This window comes from Eriocheir sinensis, chromosome 19 (assembly GCF_024679095.1).
Source record: "Eriocheir sinensis breed Jianghai 21 chromosome 19, ASM2467909v1, whole genome shotgun sequence".
In the NCBI taxonomy this organism is placed as follows: Eukaryota; Metazoa; Arthropoda; class Malacostraca; order Decapoda; family Varunidae; genus Eriocheir; species Eriocheir sinensis.
Window position 1 is genome coordinate 8,762,685 of NC_066527.1, and position 14,413 is coordinate 8,777,097.

General features: G+C 40.5%; 1 protein-coding gene and 1 long non-coding RNA gene across 5 annotated transcripts in view; one reads left to right on the plus strand and one right to left on the minus strand.

Annotated features, from left to right (window-relative positions):
- LOC127000657 (uncharacterized) overlaps nucleotides 1-14,413 on the minus strand; it is a 64,061-nt gene that overhangs the window by 34,623 nt on the left and 15,025 nt on the right. The gene's annotated exons all lie outside the window — the stretch shown is intronic.
- Nucleotides 2,680-14,413, plus strand: part of LOC127000656 (uncharacterized) — a 47,614-nt gene continuing 35,880 nt past the window's right edge. Inside the window, exons 1-3 of one of the 4 annotated variants that reach the window (XR_007754371.1) lie at nucleotides 2,680-2,836; nucleotides 3,242-3,484; nucleotides 4,713-5,393. Coding sequence is in view for 2 of the 4 variants with exons in the window: in XM_050864626.1 (XP_050720583.1) it covers nucleotides 2,819-2,836; nucleotides 3,242-3,484; nucleotides 4,713-4,883 (432 nt within the window). In the remaining 2 variants the exon portion in view is untranslated. Of the gene's footprint in view, nucleotides 2,837-3,241; nucleotides 3,485-4,712; nucleotides 5,680-14,413 lie in introns of those variants that run through there. The other 3 variants (XR_007754370.1, XM_050864626.1, XM_050864629.1) reach the window with 3 other exon arrangements.

The window sequence follows — 14,413 nt, forward strand, 5'->3', positions numbered from 1 at the left end:
GTTGGTCACGATGGAGCGCGGTCACGCTCGACCGCCAATTATCAGATTAGCACCCACTATACCTACCTACCCATCCACAACCCGGGGGAGGGACCTAAGGGGACACGGGGGGTTAAGGGGGGGCACACACACCACGACCACCACAGAGAGAGAGAGAGAGAGAGAGAGAGAGAGAGAGAGAGAGAGAGAGAGAGAGAGAGAGAGAGAGAGAGAGAGAGAGAGAGAGAGAGAGAGAGAGAGAGAGAGAGAGAGAGAGAGAGAGAGAGAGAGAGAGAGAGAGATCCTTTCCATAATGATCTTCCCTCCTCCTCTTCCTCCTCCTCCTCCTTCCCCATCTATCCCCATCCTCCTCTCCTCCCTCCCTCCTCAAAATATCCTGCGTATATGAAGAAGAATGAAAGGAAGAAAGAAAAAATAAAGAAAGTGAAAAAGACAAAGCAAGAAAGAAATAAGGAAATAAAGAAAAAGAGAAGAAGAATGAAAGAGAAAGAAAGGGGAGAGAGAAAAAGAGAAATCAAGAATGAAATAAAGAAATAAAGAGAGAAAAAACAAACAAAGAGAGAAGGAAGGAGAAAGAGAAAAAGAATGAGAGAAGAATGGGAGAAAGAAAGAAAGGAAGCAAAATAAAGAGAGAAAAAAGATAAAGAAAGAAAAAATGAAAGAGAAATAAATAAATAAAGGAGAAAGAGAGAAGAAAAAAGGGAAAGAAAGAAAGAAAGGAAGAAAGAGTAAAAGTGAGAGAGAAAAGGTTGAAAAATAAAAGAAGAATGAAAGGGTGAAAGAAGAAGAATGAAAGAAAGAAAAAGGAAAAAGAGAAAGAAAGAGAAACAAAGAAAGTAAAGGGAAAGAAAGATAGAGAAAGAAAAAAGAAAGAGGAAGAAAAGAGAAGGTGAAAGAAAAAAACAAGAATGAAGGAGAAAGAGAGAGGAAGACTGAAAGAGAGAAAGGAGAAAGAGAAAGCAAGTAAGAAAGGAAAGAAGAAAGAAAGAGAGGAAGACAGGAAGAGAGTAAGAAAGGAAGGAATAGCAAAAGAGGAAGATAATTATCTCTGCTAATCCTCCCCCAATGGGAAAACACCTGCGTTTTCCCCCTCTTCATTCATTACTTCCTCCCTCCCTCCTAAATCACACCGCTACTTCTGAGATGCTAACGCGTGAATTTTGTCTTCACTTCTCCCCGGCTCCAGCAGTACGGGGTTCTATCCATGCCCGGCCATAGCACTTAAAGGGTTAAAGGCATCGCGCGACAATTTTTTATTATTTTTTGGAAAAAATAAAATATTTTTGAAAATTCCCGGATACGGGCGAGGTCGGATACGGTGCACCCGAATAGCTGAGGGTTTACTGTATGTATATATATATATATATATATATATATATATATATATATATATATATATATATATATATCTATATATATATATATATATATATCTATATAGGGTGGCCGAAGTGATAGCGTACTGGACCCACATTCGCCGCGTGATGGACGACGCGGGTTCGAACTACGCTACCACTCGATTTTTCAGTCACCGCCGAGTGGCTTAAAACTACCCACATGCTGTCCTGAAGACCACCCATCAACCCGGACTCTAGAAGCCGTCCAAGCGAATCAAGAACGAGTTCCGGGGGCAGCATGAGCCAATGCAAGATGGCGCCACTATAAACACTCGCCTGCGCCAGAACTGGGCCGACCATCAGGCCCCACCTGGAAAAGCCTTGGGCCGACCATCAGGCCCCGGGAAGAAAGATGCCTACCGGCGCAAAAGGCAACAACGTAAAAAAAAAAAAAAAAAATATATATATATATATATATATATATATATATATATATATATATATATATATATATATATATATCTATATATATATATATATACTTAAGACGCTGCGCCTTGCTAAATGAGGGGCTGGCAAGACCTACCTTATTCACTGCTGGGTCGCGGCGGACCACTGTTTGTGTCGCCTGTTCTTCCCAGAGAAAACAAAGCACCAGTAACGGTAATGTTAATAGAATTGGGTCTCAAGAAGAAAAGTTTGAAGACTGCTTTATTTTTTACTTCTCTACTACTCTTTACTGTATTACTTTTTAATATTACCATTTTCATTATATAATTTTGACACCTTTGTAGTTCCAGTACTTTTCTATATTGCTTCAGGGTAAAGATAGCAAGCACATACCTTCTCCTGGCTTGTATTCTTTGCAACAATAAAATAAATCACTCAATGCAATTCCAACTATAAGAATTACCACATTTGCCCATCCCTTTCACTGATAAACTCCTGATAAATGCCCTTCCTTCCTTCGTTCCTTCGTTCCTAATTCTCAATTTTCTGTTTTCTACGACTCGAACGCTTTCAAGTGGGGAGTATCAGAACTGACCCTCCTTTAGGCACCTTCCTTTCTTCTACATATAAAAGAGTAGAATAACATAGTGCAATCATGCGGGCGTCTTTTTATTTGTTTTCCCTTTGGCCTGACTCCTGTAGCGTAATAAATGAAAGAAAATAACCACGTACTGATTCAATCCCATCACCTCTATGTACGCACCTCCGCATCCTCCACAATTTCGAAACTCTTTTATGTATTCGCAACAAGATGTCAACCGTTGCATCAAAATTCCTATACGAGTATGTACATTTGAGGACAGTGCTTGTTGTTGTGTTGTGGCTTCAGAGGCTCGGATTAGGCAACGCTGACGGAGCTTACCAAACAAAACGCGGAATCGCAGCTCTTCGTATGACGTCACGGGTGTCGCTCGATATAAAGGCACGAACAGGAGGTGGCCCCTGGCAGACCACCTGGCAACACCCTCCAAATGGCTTCCCTCGCTCGAGTTAGTGTTTCTGAAGTTATTATTTCTCAAGATCAAACTATTGTTGTATTTATTTACCACTTTCAATACCAAAAATTTCCTGTGTCCCTTCGGTTTTTTCACGGCCAGAGTATTCACGTGTTATATATTTTGCTGTTGTTGTTTTCAAGATCCAAGTATTAATGTGTTCCAAAGCATTTTCTTCTTTTCTTCTTCTTCTTCTTCCTTTTTTTTACATATTTTCCTTTTACTTCTCCTTCCCACACCTCACACACACACTCACTAACCCCCTGTACACACACACACACACACTCGCTCCCCCCCATCCACACACACACACACACACACACACCCACCCCCACACAAACACACACGCCTCTTCCAACTCCTACACCACCCACATATACACAACATTCCTCTCTTCAGGTTCTCCTCGCAGTTGGGCTTCTGGCGGTGGTCGGTGCCGCTCCTCAACTCAGGCCTTCCCACCCTCTGAGCGACACCCACGAGACTGACGCGCCACAGGAGGAAACACTGGCTATCGAGCACGGGTTTGCAGAGTCTGAAGGCACCGACGAGGGCAGCGAGAACGTTCACGGCATCGAAGAGGACACAGAAAGTGTCCCTGAGGAGGCTTTCGGCACCCAGAACGACTTCGAACCCTACGAGGTACAAGAACTGGGTACTTTGGTCCGTTCCGGTGACTAAGACAATGTTCATAATATGGCAACAGCTTCATCACGTCAATCATTTAGGTTGATATAACAAGTTCCACGTCATGCTGTCACGATAAAGAAGTTGGAGATAGAAACACGAAGCTGGTGTCATAGTGTGAACGCTGTTTTTGACGGTCGCTGGGACAGACTATCGTTGGGCAAATTTATGTTCGAGATCATTTCAGTGTGGAGATGGTTTCATATAGAGATTGGAATAGTTTCAATATGGAGACAGTTTCATATAGATTGGAAAGATTTATGAATGAGGATAGTTTCAAGAAGGAGATTGTTTCATATAGAGATATTGGAATGGTTTCAATAAGACGACAGTTTCATTTAGAGATTGAAAAGATTTATGAATGGACAGTGTTTCAAAAAGGAGATCGTCTTATAGAGATGGACTGATATATGAATGGGGATAGTTTCAGAAAGGAGATTGTTTCATGTAGAAATGGGTCGATTTATGAATAAGGATAGTTTCAAAAAGGAGATGGCTCGATATATGAATAGGGATAGTTTAGATAAGGAGATGGTTTCATATGGAGATGGATCGATTTATGACTGGGGATAGTAGTTTCAGTAAGCAGATAATTTCAATAAGTAGGTAGTTTCAAATAGAAACTGGATAGATTTATGAATGGGAAAACTGGATGTAAATAACTGGTTTTAATGAGCTCTTGCAGTCTCATCATGGATTAGAGAACAGACAAAGGTTAAAGATACACATACCATCAATGCTTAAGATTATGAAATTGACTTGGGAAGGTTGTATCATCCGTATAACTGATAACAGAAGAACGACCAAAATAAGAGTGGCAACCTAGGAAGTGTAGAAGCCAGGACAGAAAGAAAACCAAGTAGAGAGATGAAATTAGAACCTTTGGCCAAGAATGATAAAGTAAACAAATATCAAAGCGGTAGCAGTAGCAAAACAGTATCAGAGTGGCAATCCAGATACTGTAGAAATTAAAAGAGAAAGAAAACCAGGTGGAGAGTTGAAAATAGAGCTTTTGCCGGAACAGAAATTAATCCAGTCTATACAGCATCAAACGAAGGGAAGTGGAAAGCGTTGGGAAAAACCTATGAACCGGAATGGACTAATAACGGCTGATAATCCTATGATAATGATGATAACGATGATGATGATGACCCTCCTTAAACCCTTCTATATCCCTGTATAGGCAACACCCACCATCACGGAAAAGGTCCATTCCAACTACAACCCCGGACACTCCTTTGGCTTCGAGAGTCACCACGCCAGTAACAGCGACGCCTTCGACCCCTCTCCATCATTCCCTCAGCATCATGACAGCCTCCCCGCCGGCCCAACCTTCGGCTATGACGCAGCCTAATAACCTGAACTACCACGAGCACACCACGCTCCACGGCTCGGATGCAAACCACTTCTATACACAATACTCATCTTCTGCCCCACACACAACGTGACTGTAACACACACACTTTCACAATTTCACATCGCCTATATACTCGTACATTCCACGCAAAATACATAATCGGACATGTGTGTGTGTGTGTGTGTGTGTGTGTGTGTGTTCAGTTGCCTGCATCTGCCCATCGCGATTTCGTCAACCGCCGCGAAATAAATATCCAAAAAGGTCAAGCAGTTTTACGGTGTCTAAGGTGAACGTGAAAAAACTGAGTATATATATTTTTTAAATATTACGTACTTCACTCTAATGCATTACAGGAAACGGATCTCTTGACGGTACTTAGTGTGTTGACATCATTGCTTGCTGCTCTTTGACGAAATTCAGAAACAAAAAAAAAAACAAAAGTTTCATAAATGTTACTTTTTAGTTTCCGGTATTGTTAAGCAGATATTCTTATTTAATTTTGTTTTAGTTTTTTTTTTTTTTCCTTCTAGCCTATGTTTGTATTTACACGGATTGCATAATGATGCCCTTGCGCTAGGCAACAAATAAGGACCACATACTGGTGATAAGTTATGTTCGCGTCAAAACCAAAACACGTCACTATGAAATCATACGACCATTTTATTACTGTTTCCCAGCACCAGTTTTGCTCTTCATTGTCTCATAAATAAACATTTACTTACATCTTAAAACTATTGTTTTTAGTTTGTTTGTTACAAAACTAAAAGAAATATTAATAAAGAAATTTAGTTCATGAGTGACTTTATATAATTATTGCTTTCTAGCTATTAGCAGGTTTTTTTTCTATTCGGTCTATTTGTTTCTTATTTATTTAATTAAGTCTCTTAAAGATATCCCTTACAGCTGATGCTTGTGGAAACAATAAGACACTACTAAATAATGTCTATGCTATTATTGCCGCCACAATCTACCCTCACTGTCTTTGATGTCTAAATTTTTTTTTTTTTTTTTTTTTTACGTTTGCCTATTGCGCCGGTAGGCTTTCTTGGTGGGGCCTGATGGTCGGCCCCAGCCTGTTATGGCGCAGACAAATGTTTATAGTGGCACCATCTTGCTTGGCTCATGCTGCCCCCGGAACTCATCTTTGTTCTCTTTTAGAGAGAAAATCTAGAGTCCGGGTTGGTGGTCTTCAGGACAGCATGTGGGTCGTCTTAGGCCACTCGGCGGTGACTGAAAAATTCCAGCTTGTGGCGGCGGGCAGGACGCGAACCCATGTCCTGGATGCGGCCCGCACCCGCACGCTAACCACCCACCCACCACCTGTATATTTTTCAACTTCGATGGAGTGGGCAACCGGGGTATTCATCCTCCCACATGGTCCTCCGTCCCTGCCCCACGGTGAGCAGTCAGTCCAGCCCCTGATCTGGCCTGGTTCGGGGGAGTAGTTTGCACCCACATTCCCACCAAAAAAAAAAAAAAAAAAAAGCAAAGCAAAAAATAAAAGCAAGTAGAGGTCGGAGTCGTGGCACGAGCCTCGATCAAGCTCCGGTTTTGCTGGAGGACCCAACCTCCAGCACCGACCGAGATTTCTTCTTCAGGACTAGGCTATTAATAGTTCCTTATGTAGCGACATAACCTACTGTTATACTCATTTATTAATGTTTATATATTATACAGCACTGGTCATATTAACACTGGATGCTGGACGGTATAAAACACAACAATAAATGTAACAGTAGGCTATCTCGCAAAATAAACTAAATATTGATCGCCTACGCCTGAAAAAAAATAGTTAAGGCGCATTTGTAGAGTAGCGAACAACGTACGTTTCCCTCTCATACACCACACAGTCGTGGGCAGAGTGGTGATGTTTTAATAAACTAATACGGTGATGTTATAACAATACTAATGAGGATAGAAAACCCTTACCTTGGTTATGTTCTGAGGAGACCCACCCGCCGCTACGAGAGCGAGCGAGCATGTGTGTGTTCGTGCGTGTGATTTTGAGACAGCAGCGCATGCGCACAACGAGGGTCCTTTTCCTACTGAGTTAGTGATGAGAAGAACCGAGTCAAGGCCTACGAGAGGGGAGGCCTAGGCGATGGGGGGGCTGACCTGAGCCACTCATCAAGGTGAGGGTAAGGTTAGCCCGCGCTCCTCAGTTTCTTCCCAGGTCAGGTCGGGGTCACTACGCGCTACTCTCCAGCCATCCCTTCCCGCAAAACAGTGTCTCTTAGTGGTTTATTTTTGCTATCAATGTTATTTGGTTATGCCTAACACGTGTGCAGTTCCGAATTGCAAAGGAAACTACAGGAACGGCCCAAAAGTGCACGTGTTTTCCTTCCCGAAAAATGAGGAACTCTCCCAAAAATGGCTCCGCGCCATCAGGAGGGACGGCTACACACCAAGCAAGCACAGAAGGGTAAATCCTCATTTTCTTTTAACTTCATTCTTATATTTTAGAAACAAGAGAGAGAGAGAGAGAGAGAGAGAGAGAGAGAGACAGAGAGAGACCTATTCAGGAAAACACATCACACATGACTTCATATGTATGTATGTTTTTACACAGGTATGTCTGTATCTACATATGAATGTATGTTTATCTATTCATCTATCTATATATCTTGTATACATATGTATATATATATATATATATATATATATATATATATATATATATATATATATATATATATATATATGTATATATATATATATATACATACATACATACATACAGAGAGAGAGAGAGAGAGAGAGAGTAGAGAGAGAGAGAGAGAGAGAGATTTTTTTTTACAACAAAGGAGGCAGCTCAAGGCACACAAAAAGAAAACAATAATAAAAAAAAAGCCCGCTACTCGCTGCTCCTAAAAAAGAAACAAAAGAGGTGGCCGAAAACAAGATCAAATACGGGAGGAGAGATGTCCTGATACCCTCCTCTTGAAAGAGTTCAAGTCGTAGGCCGGAGGAAATACAGATGAAGGAAGATTGTTCCAGAGTTTACCAGCATGAGGGATGAAAGAGTGAAGATGCTGGTTAACTTTTGCATAAGGGGTTTGGACAGTATAGGGATGAGCATGAGTAGAAAGTCGAGTGCAGCAGGGGCCGGGAGGGGAGAGGCATGCAGTTAGCAAGTTCAGAAGAGCAGTCAGCGTGGAAATATCGATAGAAGATAGAAAGAGAGGCAACATTGCGGCGGAATTTAAGAGGTAGAAGACTATCAGTATGAGGAGGAGAGCTGATGAGACGCAGAGCCTTAGCCTCCACTCTGTCCAGAAGAAGCTGTGTGAGTGGAGCCCCCCCACACATGAGATGCATACTCCACACGAGGGCGGACAAGGCCCCTGCATATGGACAGCAACTGTGCAGGGGAGAAGAACTGGCGGAGACGGTACAGAACGCCCAGCCTCGAGAAAGCTGATTTAGTAAGAGATGAGATATGAAATTTCCAGTTGAGATTTTGAGTTAAGGATAGACCGAGGATGTTTAGTGTTGAGGAAGGTGATAGCTGGGTGTTGTCAAAGAATAGGGGATAGTTGTTTGGAAGATTGTGTCGAGTGGATAGGTGGAGAAACTGTGTTTTTGAGGCGTTGAAGGACACCAGGTTCCTCTTGACCCAATCGGAAATAATAGTGAGGTCTGAGGCTAAGCGTTCTGCAGCCTCCAACCTTGAGTCGTTAAGTTCCTGTAGGGTGGGTCTTCTATTAAAAGAAGTTGAGTAATGCAGAGTGGAATCATCGGCGTAAGAATGGATAGGACAGTTCGTTTTGGAAAGAAGATCATCAATGAACAACAGAAAAAGTGGGAGATAGGACAGAACCCTGTGGGACACCACTGTTAATAGATTTAGGGGAAGAACAGTGACCGTCTACCACGGCAGAAATAGAACGGTCAGAAAGGAAACTGGAGATAAAGGTACAGAGAGAAGGATAGAAACCGTAGGAGGGTAGTTTGGAAAGCAAAGATTTGTGCCAGACCCTATCAAAAGCTTTTGATAGCAAAGGTTTCACCGAAACGGCTAAGAGAGGATGACCAAGAGTCAGTTAAGAAGGCTAGGAGATCACCAGTAGAACGCCCCTTGCGGAACCCATACTGGCGATCAGATAGAAGGTCAGAAGTGGAAAGGTGCTTTTGAATCTTCCGGTTAAGGATTGATTCAAAAGCTTTAGATAGACAAGAAAGTAAAGCTATAGGACGGTAGTTTGAGGGATTGGAGCGGTCACCCTTCTTAGGCACAGGCTGTATGAAGGCATACTTCCAACAAGAAGGAAAGGTAGATGTTGACAGGCAGAGGCGAAAGAGTTTGACCAGGCAGGGTGACAGCATATTATATATATATATATATATATATATATATATATATATATATATATATATATATATATATATATATATATATATATATATATATATATATATATATATATATATATATATATATATATATATATATATATATATATATATATATATATATATATATATATATATATATATATATATATATATATATATATATATATATATATATATATATATATATATATATATATATATATATATATATATATATATATATATATATATATATATATATATATATATATATATATATATATATATATATATAGAGAGAGAGATGTGGTTTTATATATATCTGTATATCTATATCAATCTTTATTTTTAACTATCTATCTATCTATCTACTACTTTTATAAATTCAATTATTCTATATATTTTATATATACATTATGTTTTGCAGGTGTGTGAGCTGCATTCTAGGCCCGAGGACATCATGCGAGAGGCAACGCACTTCGACGAGAAGACTGGAAGGAAACTTTGCGCGAGCTTGATGAAGATTCGCCTTTAGGATGGTGCTGTTCCTTCCCAATTACCTAACTGCCCTTTCTATTTATCGGGACCTGCACATGTTAGATAACGAGGAGGGATCAATCTGTTATACAAGTGGCAATAGAGAGAAGTAAAACAGATGAAGAAAACCATTGGAAGAGTAGAGAATTATGTAATTTAGCTGAACTGAAGGAACAGTTAACTGACATAGATAAATACTGGACAATAATTAATGATGAAGGTATTATACATATATGCCATTTTATGCATTCACCACAGCCACAGGTTGTTATATATGTAGTCTTCAAGCCTGACTGCTCCTTGCTTGCTTATGCACATGGCCATAAGGTTGAGAAGCTAGGAGCTTACCATATGCCTTCAAGGATTACAGACATTGACAAACTTGAAGAACTTCTGTACAAATTGCACATGTGATGTATAAGTGAAGTGTTTCTTTACCATTAACATTTAAGAAATAAACTAAGTACGGTTCTTTCTTTTCTTGAAAATAAGCACTATATTAGAGAGCATCATGTTTTCATCAACAAAGTACAGTATCTAACACCTAATGAATATATGAAAAAGCAGTAAGAAGGGCAGTACTATAAGCCTTAATGTCATCAAGGGTAAGTCATTATATTGTGGGACACACGGAGGCAGACACCATATCGTACAGGGCTGGCTGGGTGGAGGTGGATGGGTGCCAGTCTTACCACCAGGAGTCTAGAGGGGGGGGGGGGGGGGGGGTCAAAAGGTTGCCAGAGATGAAAGGTGTTCAAATTCGTCTAAAGACATATAACTTTAAAATAACGTCTAACATACCATGTGAAATTCAAACAATATTTTTTTTCTTCTTGTTTTCAAAGAGGTACAGTACTAAATTCCTCCTCGAGAAAGGTCAAGGTCTATAGATTTCTATGCCCTCTCTGGACTTAACCCTCAGAAGGCTTATGGCCCTGGTGGAGTGCCTCCAAATTGTCCTTAAAAAATGTGGCTCCGTGCTGACACCCTGCCTGATCAAACTCTTTCGTCTCTGCCTATCAATTACCTATTTCCTTCCTGCTGGAAGTACGCCTACATACAGCCTGTGCCTAAGGAGGGTTACCATTCCAATCCCTCAAATTACCGCCCTATAGCTTTTTTTAATTTTTTTAACAACAAAGGAGGCAGCTCAAGGGCACACAAAAAAAGAAAACAATAATAAAAAAAAGCCCGCTACTCGCTGCTCCTAAAAAGAAACAAAAGAGGTGGCCGAAAGCAAGATCAAATACGGGAGGAGAGATGTCCTGATACCCTCCTCCTGAAAGAGTTCAAGTCGTAGGCAGGAGGAAATACAGATGAAGGAAGATTGTTCCAGAGTTTACCAGCGTGAGGGATGAAAGAGTGAAGATGCTGGTTAACTCTTGCATAAGGGGTTTGGACAGTATAGGGATGAGCATGAGTAGAAAGTCGAGTGCAGCGGGGCCGCGGGAGGGGAGGCGGCATGCAGTTAGCAAGTTCAGAAGAGCAGTCAGCGTGGAAATATCGATAGAAGATAGAAAGAGAGGCAACATTGCGGCGGAATTTAAGAGGTAGAAGACTATCAGTATGAGGGGGAGAGCTGATGAGACGAAGAGCCTTAGCCTCCACTCTGTCCAGAAGAGCTGTGAGTGGAGCCCACCCACACATGAGATGCATACTCCATACGAGGGCGGACAAGGCCCCTGTATATGGACAGCAACTGTTCAGGGGAGAAGAATTGGCGGAGACGGTACAGAACGCCCAGCCTCGAGGAAGCTGATTTAGTAAGAGATGAGATATGAAGTTTCCAGTTGAGATTTTGAGTTAAGGATAGACCGAGGATGTTTAGTGTTGAGGAAGGTGATAGCTGGGTGTTGCCAAAGAATAGGGGATAGTTGTTTGGAAGATTGTGTCGAGTGGATAGGTGGTGGCGTTGAAGGACACCAGGTTCTTCTTGCCCCAATCGGAAATAATAGTGAGGTCTGAGGCTAAGCGTTCTGCAGCCTCCAGTCTTGAGTCGTTAAGTTCCTGTAGGGTGGGTCTTCTATTAAGGTGACATTGGGCAATGGCACAACGAAGTCGTTGTCAAAACCTCATTTCTTTATATTCCAGATATTTTTTTCTTTATTCATGTTAACATTTATCCTTTCAGTATTAAGTATAAAATTATATCCACGGGAAATATCTGCTTTTTAGCATAATTCTGTTGGAACAGAAACAAATACATAACTCACATACAAAAGAATTTTATGATAAAATATCATTATTTCATGAAGAGTTGACAAATTGCAATGAAGAGCTTCCTTTTACTAAGTACCACAGACTCTTAATTTCAATGAGAGCATACCAACCGTGAACACGGAAAACAGCTTTACATTTCTGACACCAGACTCTGGTTCGCTCATGAAACTCGGCACATCTGGTTTGCTTGCAGGATACCTTTGTGTGTACACCATCATGGTCTTTCTTACCATCTAGTGTACTCTCCTTTCTACACCCCCACTACCTGGACATCTCTTTGACATCCCCAATTTGCCGACTCGGCAGATCTAGATTGTGAAAAGTGTGGAGATAGTGATGAATTTCAGGGAATATGTTCCTTTTAATACTGCTTGAAATATGTTCATTCTTTACATTAGGTTTTGATTCGCTAAAAATGCCAATGTACAGTCGGCTATAGAGAGTAGTGACACAATGTCCAGTAAGTTTCGTTCAGAAAGCTACATCTGGCAACCCTCCACGCGACATGAAAATTATTATATCCTATCGAAATCGTACTGTTATGGTGATCGGTGGTCACAGGTGCACTCTCCATAATTTTAAGATAGATATTTATCAAAAGTGCCTGTCGCTAACGCTTAATAAATATTTTTTCTTTAGGCTCTATCGCTATATTTTGACACGAGCTTTTAGTTTCGGTCAAATTTAGTCAAGAGCAATTCAAAGTTGTTTATCAAACTATGATACATTTAAAAATATACTGCACTTATTAAGGGAGTTGTTATGCCTTACAACTTAAAAAATAAATCCCTGACAGCCGAGATCTTGTTCTTTATTAAAAAAAAATATACGTAATAATAGGCTATAAACGTTCACATGATGGCGTCGTCGACCGCGGGCTTTTCCGCGCTCGCACTCAAAACACACACACACACACACACACACGTATTTATACTTAGATATTACGTAATCTTCACGGAGAAATGATTTTAGATTTTTGATGATCTGAATTGTCTTTGAGGCTTTATAGTGACGGGAATTAAGGCTGCGAGTTAAACAGACCCTCGCGCCTATTTGCTGTTTGATGGTAGGAGCATTAGTCACTGCCTGCCTCTGTGAAGGACAGGATTGCACACGCTATTTTCAAACTTTAATAGGAAAAAGTGTTACAGACTCTTCGTGATGTTTTATATCGTCATCATCATCATCATATGTAGAAGACATTCATTATCGCATTTCTAAATTGAATTCATGTAATCTGGTATATTTCTAACTACACTATTTTATAATATAATATAATACTATACAATATTATAATTTCACGGTCACACACACTGTACACACTGATACGCGTCACTAACATCACCAGTGAATGCGTCACCGTGGTATAGTTGCCAGATGCCGCCACCAGGCTAAACATTCTGAAAACCGTGACATTACTCTCTAACGTCGACTGTACTTAGATGTCAAGTACTCTCAACAACAGAACAGAAATGAACACCTTTATTTCTTTGTGAGTTATGTTTAGTTACTTTAGTACATGAATTCTTATTCAAAGAATATATATATTTTTTTATTTATATTTTATTTATTTATTTATTTTTACGTCGGAGCCTGTAGCACCGGTAAGCTATCTTAGGGGGCCTGGTGGTCGGCCCCAGCTCATCTTGGTGCAGGCAAGTGTTTACAGCGGCGCCATCTTTTCTTGGCTCATGCTGCCCCCCGGAGCTCATTCTTGAATAACTTGGACAGTTCTTCTAGAGTCCGGTTTGATGGGTAGTCTTCAGGACAACATGTGGGTAGTCTTAGGGCACTCGATGGTGACTGAAAAATTCCAGGTAGTAGCGGCGGATTCGAACCAGAGTCGTTCAGAACGGGGTGAATGCGGGGCCCGCACGCTAACCACTCAGCCACAAGAAATTTTATTATAACTGAACAACAGACATTCAAAATACTTAATATGTGTATCGAATTCTTCATTACAACCTCAAGTATTGTTGCAATCTCATGACGAGTCAAACTGAAACCAGAAAACAATGATCCGCACTCAATGGAGAAAGACTGAATTGTTGAGTGTATGCCCAATGTCACCTCGAGGTGACAGTCGTGAGTTTCATTGAGATTACCTCATATTAACAAATAATCATTGTGCTGTTACACCCACTAGTGTTTTCATTAGGCATTTAACTGTTGAGAAACACAGAGGAAAGGTTATTTAAAATTGTGTTTATATTGCATGAATACATTGTTTTGGCATAGGTGAAGAGGGATGAAAAACGGGAGCACCACATGTTCTTTCATCAACTGCCAGAGCTAACGTAAACAAAATATAATTCCCCAGAGCTAAAATACAAAAAAGGAAGTGTTAAACATTATAAACGGATTATCAATGCAAAATTTTGTAAGGCGTTAGAGATATGTCCATTTAAAAAAGTGTCACCTGTAGGTGACATTGG